The sequence below is a fragment of the Charadrius vociferus genome, unplaced genomic scaffold (assembly GCF_000708025.1).
Source record: "Charadrius vociferus isolate BGI_N301 unplaced genomic scaffold, ASM70802v2 scaffold333, whole genome shotgun sequence".
Lineage (NCBI taxonomy): Eukaryota > Metazoa > Chordata > Aves > Charadriiformes > Charadriidae > Charadrius > Charadrius vociferus.
Genome location: NW_009647682.1, coordinates 1,086,825 through 1,095,659, shown reverse-complemented (window position 1 = coordinate 1,095,659; position 8,835 = coordinate 1,086,825). Strand labels below are relative to the sequence as shown.

The window sequence follows — 8,835 nt, the reverse complement described above, 5'->3', positions numbered from 1 at the left end:
TTCATGTTCTCCAGTGCTGCTGCATGTGTGGTGCGGAGGGGCCTTCATGGCCATTTCCTGTTATTAACACTGTTTTAAGGGACAGAAAGCAGTTTGTCCACTAAAGGGGGAGGGTAAATTGGGTTTGTCAGAAATATTGATTAGATATTTTTGGCCTGAAGGGAACATTATTACAATGTGGTTCGACCTCCAGCGTGTTCCAGGCCGCAGCACGTCTCCTGTTTTTCTGGGAACATCCTACATGGGTTTCAGTGACATGCAGTTCAGCTCAACCTGTCATTTTAGAAAGACACATTTCATTTTGTTCTTAGTTGAAGTGCTTCACCTGATAAAGGAGACATCACAAAACTGTTCTATTGTTTAATTATATAGGCAAAAACTGTTCACCTTACTGCTAAGGTTCATCTTCTGGATTCAGCCCTACCTTTTTTAATTGATTCAATACCATTTGCTATCAGCAACACTCTTATCAGGTGTCACTTAGTAACTGTGATTAAGTTGTGTATTAACTTTCTATGGGATAAAATGAAACAACCGTGCTTTTAGCTGTCATACTGTACAGGAAGCTTTCCAAGTTGTTGTTGGAACTCCTTTGTGAATCGTTCCCAGTTATTTTTTATATTACTCTGCTTCATCTGAGGTGGAAGCTGTTTTGGTTTGTGACAGACAGCATCTTGTTAAATCTTTGTTGCTCGGCGTCCAGTTTGTTGGTGGGTGGTCAGTCCTTCTGCAATGAAAAGCTGGATGGTTCTAAACTCTGGTAAAACTCCCTGTTGCAGAAAGGGCCCAAAGGAATCAGGGGCTCCTCATCTGTTTTTAAAACTATGATAGAAACCTACTGCTAAGGCAATCATTACATGGGAAGTTAAAACTCCAGGTCACAAGTCTTATTTAACTCTCAAGGAGAAAATAAGAAAAATTCAGGGACAATCTCGGAGAAAAGAAAGTAGAGGGAAGGCAAATTTGAAATAAAATTCATAAGACTTAAAAGACAATTCCCCTGCAAATATTTCATTAATTTTTCAGGCTTCAGTCAGCTGGAATTGTTTCTCAGTGAAATGGTGAACAAAGGTGTCATCTGGTCTGGATATCATTTGCAAACAAGGGGAGAAGACCCTGTTTTTTGAGGAGGCTGCAGGGAAGCAGCCATCCTCCTTCAGCTTTCATGGGGTGGTAAAAGGTTTGGAAAAAAAAATGTAGAAAGAGTACAAAAGAAGATTATTATCAAGCCAACATCAGCATCTAACTTAGCCACCTTGTCTTCTCAGAGTCCCTCTAACATTAGAAGGAACAGCCCTCCAGCAGGCAGCTTCTGACACCTGAGTTAGTCTTACTGCCATGCATCCTGGAAGAGTTTCTGTCTTCCTCCCTGCTGAGGACAGAGGGAGCAGCAGTGATTGCTACGCAGGTTAGGTGCCTGCTTCAGATAAAAACAGGGGTTTAGAGGCAGCTTGTTGCACCAAGGAAGGCTCAGTGTTTCTTCAGGTGATTCCCTTGAGGTGACCCTTTGGTTGAAGGGATTGACTTGACTTTGCTCTCCCTCTTTGCTCTAGGAGCTAATGAAGTCCTGCTTGTGATCGGCGGCTTTGGCAGCCAGCAGTCACCTATTGATGTTGTGGAGAAATACGACCCGAAAACTCAGGAGTGGAGTTTCTTGCCAGTAAGGGACCATTTTTGACCACCACTGGGTTGAACAGGCTGTGATCAAACACTGATCCTGTAGCATCAGCCATGTAACATTCCTCTTCGGGCTATCCTTTGCATTCTGCATAGAATTTCTGACATACATTCTTTTAGAGTTGCTGAGGTTTACATAGCGAATGCTGAAACCACTTCATGTTCGCAGATCTGCTAAGTATGCTATGTATAAGAGGTGGTTGTCATATTTCTAATCAGAGGAGCCTAGAGACCCACATCTTTGTTGTGGGAGTGAGAGCTATCATGTTTCTTATTGAAGAGGTGTTAAGCTTTAAGGTTAGTGATGGTAATTGAAATGTCAATAGGAACTGCTTTCAGGCAGGCTGCATGATCTCTCTTGTTTCATTGTTTCTGAGCATAACAGGAGATAGTAAGGAAGGAACTCCTGCACTGAGGACTATTTCTAATCAAATCTAAAATCACCTTTATCTGTTTGAAATGGTGGAGAATTGCCTCTTCTTTAATATTGCTAATCACAGAAGACTCTGTATCACCTGGTTTCCCAAAATTCTGTTCTTTATTGGCGACTAAAAGCTTCAGGTATTTTCATCAAATATTCCGAGTCTCCACATTTTCCTCTTAACAGCCCCTGCATGGAGCCAGTGGGAGGCACACAAACCTCTGAGATGTATCAAAGATTCAGTAGCAGCATAAGATAAATTACATTTAATGCAAAATATTTTAGTGCAAGGAGACCTGTCCATGAGAAGAGAGCATGGCAGAAACAGAGTACAGGCAGAAGGTGGCAGATGCAGTCGTTAAGCATTTTAGCCAGGGCTGTTTGCCTCTGCAGTAGGGGGCCATTTTCCAAAAGAGCAGAAAAAAAAAAAAAAGAAAGAACAGTGTTTGGTCTCCATGCATCAGTGTTACTTCCTCTCCTTGATCTTTTTACTCTTTTCACTGTTTTAGAGCATCACCCGTAAGAGGCGCTACGTTGCTACAGTGTCCCTGCATGATCGGATCTATGTGATTGGGGGGTATGATGGTCGCTCTCGTCTCAGCTCAGTGGAGTGCTTGGATTATACATCAGATGAGGATGGTATCTGGTACTCTGTGGCACCAATGAACGTACGGCGAGGCCTGGCAGGAGCCACGACCCTCGGAGGTATGTCCTGGTCACCGTACTGACAGAACGGTACAGCCTGTGCAGTTCTTGTGCTGAAATGCCCTGAGTCGGTATGTGCAGAGTGGGATGGCTCCGAGGGAGGAGGTGAGTCTGAAATTCTGGCTTCTCGTCATTTGCATGTAGAAGTGGAAAATTTGCCCACATATCCTGAGAGGAGCTCTGCCTCCGCTTCATTCTTATGGCATGTGTCTGTGCATCAAAGGAAAGGAACTCTGAGGGATTATGGAGTGGGAAGCTCTTGGGGTGGTGACGGTGTTGCGTATTACTGAGCACAGGACACCAAGTACAGCAATAACTATCCAGCACTGGAGAGAGGCTGAAACTGGAGCCTGTGCGGAGAAGGGTTCTTAGCATAGACTTAGAAGAAAATGACTTTACTGAGCAAACCATAACACTTAGGCTTGCTTATGCTGGCAAAGCAAAGGCCAAGAGGGGATATGATTGTTCTCTATGAGTTTAACTTGTCATGAAAAGGAAATGGGCAATATAAGAATTGAATAAGAACAAATGGTTATAAACAAGCCAGGGAAACGTTGGTGTGGAAATGTTTTCTAACCATTAAAATAGCAGTTACTCTAATGAATATTCTGGTTTAATGCTTATATTAGAATATCATCTTAATAATTAATATGGATTAAATATTATTCATTTAGAGTGTTAATAATCTATTCTAATGAAAATTCTCTTAAAAATGCAGCTGCTTTGAAGATGACAGATTTGTGAAAGCATTGCACGAATTAAGTTATCCAGTGTAAGGGACTGACCTTGATGATCCAGACATGTCTTTTGGATCTTCTTTCCTTTTGCTATCTGTGTTTACTACCTTGTAAGCATTTACTTTGGGGAGGTGCTGACAGGATGCTAGTGATAGGCAGGCTTTGGGCATGGCAGTGTTTCAGTAGGTTCTGCAGCATGAAACAAATAACTGGGGTGCACGTGTTCTCCCTCATCCATCAGCAAGAAGCAGATTTAAGGGCCAGAGGGGTTTTATGTTTGTTTAGTTTGTTGGGTCTGTGAGCAGGCTAATGCAGCAAGATGGGGTGAGGAGGCTGGGTTTGTCTTGGCTCCAAATGTGCCAAGATCTGTAGTCGTTTCTGTATTTTGCTGTCAGTGTTGTAGGCTTGCTCCATGTACATGCCTGATACTTGACTCACTGAGTCCAACCTCTGTCTAATGTTTCAGACATGATCTATGTTTCTGGTGGGTTTGATGGAAGCCGACGTCACACCAGTATGGAACGATATGACCCGAACATTGATCAGTGGAGTATGCTGGGAGACATGCAGACAGCACGGGAAGGAGCGGGGCTTGTTGTAGCTAATGGAGTTATCTACTGCCTCGGTAGGTGCCCTTGGGACCTCTAGACATTCTGCAAATACTTTACGGAAATGACAGTAGAGATGCTGTCTATGGGGAGCACCAATTATGTCATGTCCAGGTTAGAAGATTTAATTTCACTGCGTGGGGCGCTGCACAGCTCTGTTAGCGAATGCAGCCTGTTCTCACCACGATGGCTTAGACTGGAGCAGCCATATAACTACAGTAAATTCTGTCAGAAGCAAATTGGCCACAATCGGGCTACATTTGAGGGACGGCTGAAGCGTGGGGCATGAGCAGTGCCAGCTGAGGTTTGCAGGGACTGGACAGTGGCTGAAATGCCCTAGAGATGAAGCAGATAGTCACAGGATAGAGGGTGCATCTGCTCCACACAAAGCAACGTTGGCTGTAGCACTCCAGAAATGTATCCTGAGCTGTATGTGTTCCAACTTCTTTCTGTAGCGCTCGTTTCATTTTCAGAGATCCACACCAGCTGTGAATATGGTGAGTGCTAGAGGGCAGATCACTCTGAAGACTTTAATAAGCTTGTTCTGTAGATATACCTTTTGGGCCCCAGGAAAGGAAGGCCCGGTGCTGTATCCACATTTGTTGCAGTCCTGTTCCTGGGGAGTCACAGATATTGGACACTGGTTTATGGGTTTCACTTCCCTTTCCCAAATTCCTCCTCCTCATGCTGTCCCCCAAGGCAGATGCCAGCACACTGCTCCTTTGCTGAAGCTGTACAATGAGATTTCTTGGAATCCTCTTGTGAAACAACCCTTTGAGACATCCCAGCCTACACTGTACTGCCTCACAGCGTCAGCTGGCGGCTGCGGGGCTGCAGCACACCGACCCTGAGCCAGTGCCAGGTCTGGAAGCTTTAGCAGGACAGCATCTACATTGACATCAGCATGCTCAGAGGCAGCTTTGGGCAGTGTGGTGCTAACCTGGTTGTACTGGTTTGGCGAGGTGATGCTGTCTCCAGCGGCAGAGCTCACTCTGAGCTGGCGTCGGTCTGGCACTGCAAGCAGCAGAGGCCCTCTTTGTTCTGCGAGCCCCAGTGTACTGTGAGTTGTGCCAGTTGCAGTACAACACTGTACTAAGGATGAACGAAGCATGTTATTGCTCTGTACACAGAAAACATTCTCCAGAAGTCAAACCCATGGTTTGCTTCCTGTATTTTGTTTCAGGTGGCTATGATGGGCTGAACATACTGAATTCTGTAGAGAGGTATGATCCCCACACTGGACACTGGACAAATGTGACCCCAATGGCCACTAAGCGCTCAGGTAAGAGCCCAGAGTGCCTTGATGCCAAAATGTTTTGGGACGCACTGACGAAGCAGTCGCTGCTGGCTTGTCCTGCTGCCCTGGAGGATGTTTACTCACCCCAGCAGGCAGTTTGGCTTTGAGAAAGGATGATTTTAGGACATGCTGACTTATCTCCCCAAGAGAAAGATTAATTTTCACGTGTCTGATGTCTCCATCCCATGCTAAGATGTGTATAGAGGAATGGTGGGGGGTTATAGGTTACAGGGAGGGAGAGGGTGACTTCCCTAACTAGGAACAGTGCATGGCTTGGAGAAAAGCCAGCAAGGAACAGACCATAGTGCAAGGTAACGGGACAGTTTGCTAAGTCAGTGCTCGTCAGTTGCACAGGACACGGCAAAGGCAGGAGTGCTCCGGCAGGCCCTCCTTCACCTGCACTCTGTGAAATGCTGAACATCAGCTCCTGGGGCAGCAGTACCGCAGAGCACAGCACCGCCAGAGCAGTGTCACACTCCAACAGTCTTACGGTAATGACTTGAAACAGGGTGCAGTCGTACATCAGTTACCCCCACCAACTCTTAGTTTGTCTTTCCTGTTTGGTGCCCTATCTGAGCTTTAAGTTTGGCAGCTGTATCTAGAAGAAAAATATAGTTTAAATCCTACTTCAAATCCTACTTCTGGAGTAACTTTCTGTCTCAGCTCTCCTGCATTTCTCAAAGGAGTTCCTGTGGGGCTTCTGCAGCTCCTGTGTGCTCCACTGTTGACCCTCTGCTATCGCACTGCACCTCAGGCCGCCTGCCCCAGATCTTCATGGTTGTGCTAGCGAGAAACCATGGCCTTGGCCAGCCAGGATGCTCCGTGCCTCCACAGCTTTGTCATCCTCAATGGAGTAGCTCTGCTGCACTTACAGGCCCTCTTTCAAAACCCTTTTGAAGTTGTTTTTTCTCTAGTTCTTTCAATAAATGTCCTTTGCAATTAGCCTAGGCAGCATTGTTTCTGTTTGTTCTCTGCTGCAGTGTTCTTGTTTAGGGACAAGTGCTGGTTACTCAATTAAAACTGGTCTCTGTTCTAAAAACATTTAAGCTTTCTTGTGCCTGCAGTGGCATTCACCAAAACCCCAAGCTTTAAATATTTACCCCTGTGACAGGGCTGTTCCTGTTAAGTGTGGTTTGGAAAGTATTTCCCATATACCAAGAATGGATTTTATTTAGAAGTTGGTTGCTTTCCACATCCAGGAAGACCCCCACATACAACCATGTGATAATATCTGTGGGTTTTCCTATGTCAGAGGGAACAGGCGAGACCTTTGCCTGGATCTCTAGAAAGCTTAAGGCTGAGACAGCTTTCCCCAAGGGGTTTGTTGTGGGCACCGGAGAAGATGGCTTTGGGCAAGACCAAAAGCAAAGCATTTGAGGGAAAAGCCTTTACAAGAAGCATTTCCCAGGTCCATGCTAGCTTCCCTCAAGACTCGGAGGCTTTGGGTAGCAGTGCCTCGGCCTGCAGAGCAGGCTTCTCAGTGCCGCAAGCGACCAGGAACAAGCCAGGTTCCTTCCTCAGTGCTGTGACCTGGAGCGCTGAGGTCTGAAACAGGGGTGTGCCCAAGAACAGGTTTTGGGCCCCGGTTTTTGTGCTGTGGTACAAACACCCCAAACTACTAGAAGCTTAGATACCAGTTGCACTTGTCCATCCTGCTGTCAGTTCCAGTCTGTCCATCCTGGTGACCTTGGACTCTGTATGACTTCCTTTGCCCCAAGGCTTTGACACACTTTCTAGAGCTGTCTCCATGCAGGTCTTTGAATTCCAAGGAAGACCAGGACTAAAAGTAATCTTGCCTTTATTCATAGAGATTGACTCCTCCTTGTTTCTCTTCATCTCTTAGGACAGGTTCTGGAGGTAGGCCACCCCTCAGAAATCATGGCCATATTGCATTGCTAGACCCAACTTCCCTGATTAGGCCTTGGTCTGGTCTCTTCTCAGCCAGTCTTCTTTACTGAAGCTATTGGAGAGGCCATCAGGGCAGCCTGGCCATTCCCAGGTGTTTTGGTGCTCTCAGCAAGGACAGACAGTGGAAGTGAGATTGCATTTAGTGGAACAGAAAGTCTTTTATACCCTACTTGTAGAAGAAACAGATTGGTGCCCCAGAGCTGCTGGGTAGGTGGCTTGTTTCCTTCAGGATATTCATCAGTGCAATAGTTATGTGTTGATGGTAACAGCCTGACAGGGTTTACTCTCCTTTCAGGATGCAGCTTGAAACAGCAGCGGCTGTTGGCAAGAGCACCTAAGGCCACTAAGTGTGTCATTACCTTACTCTGTTCTTTGGTGCTTTACCTGAAAGGGGCTGCAGATGAGGAACAGAGGCTGGCAGAGGTTTATTTTCTGCTGTTGTCATAAACTCCCACTTGGGCCGCTGTATTATTGATTGTTTTTACTGGGGTAGGTGAGAACAGCTGTTCAGACAGATGCTTCAGCCACTTAAGCCTCTGTGACCATGCAGTGGACATCAGTTTTCATTTCCCTGCATCCCAGAGGAGCAAAGTCAAAGAAATCCCTTTGCCAGCTTCACAGGAGCAGTGTCATTCTCCTTGCTACAGCCAGGGGCTGGGTGACACCCAGGAGCCAGAAACACCAGAGAAACCTGGCTGTGTGGTGACAGAATCCCAGCTGGGTACCCACCAGCAGAGCAAGCCTTGTGCCGGTCTGTTCAGGGGGTCCGGGGGTCCTTCAGCCGAAGTGAACATCTCATGTTGCTAGTGCTGCCCTGGCTGCAGCATTGCACAGTCCCTCTTTATGCTAGAGATTCAGCAGCATTTCATAGAGTTACAGGTTTTCATGTATCGTATTGGAGACAAAGAATAAGAAAATGTTCTCTGAAGAGGGAGGAACTGACCTAGTTCAGGCTTGTAACAGCGAGCCCCGGGCACGGTGCTGACGGTGTCACTCATGGGTGTAACTGTGCCGCCTTCTCTCTCTCCAGGGGCTGGAGTGGCTCTGCTGAATGACCATATTTATGTAGTTGGTGGGTTCGATGGGACGGCACATCTCTCCTCTGTAGAAGCCTATAATATTCGCACTGATTCCTGGACAACCGTAACAAGCATGACAACCCCTCGCTGCTACGTGGGGGCCACCGTGCTGCGGGGAAGGCTGTATGCAATCGCTGGGTAAGCAGCTGCCCTGGGCTGGAGAAGGAGATGTCCTGCATGTCTGTTTGCTGGAAGAAGTGAGTTTAGGTGATGCAACCTGCTGCGCTGTTTCGGGTGGCCTCTCCTCACATTTATATTTCAAGCTTTATGAGAAGACAGCCCACAGAGTCACCATGCCCAACCTAAATGGGCAGTGTGATGGTCCAGGGCCAAGATAGGCAGGACCACGGCAGCAGACAGCAAAAGGGAGCCTAATGCAGTGGTTTCATTTCAGGCCATTCCT

The 8,835-nt window shown here is 46.7% G+C and overlaps 1 protein-coding gene across 1 annotated transcript in view; it reads left to right on the top strand.

Annotated features, from left to right (window-relative positions):
• Positions 1-8,835, top strand: part of KLHL12 (kelch-like family member 12) — a 22,754-nt gene that overhangs the window by 13,498 nt on the left and 421 nt on the right. Inside the window, exons 6-10 of the mRNA XM_009881347.1 lie at positions 1,554-1,660; positions 2,608-2,803; positions 4,007-4,165; positions 5,332-5,430; positions 8,384-8,570. Of these exons, the coding sequence (XP_009879649.1) occupies positions 1,554-1,660; positions 2,608-2,803; positions 4,007-4,165; positions 5,332-5,430; positions 8,384-8,570 (748 nt within the window). The remainder of the gene's footprint in view (positions 1-1,553; positions 1,661-2,607; positions 2,804-4,006; positions 4,166-5,331; positions 5,431-8,383; positions 8,571-8,835) is intronic.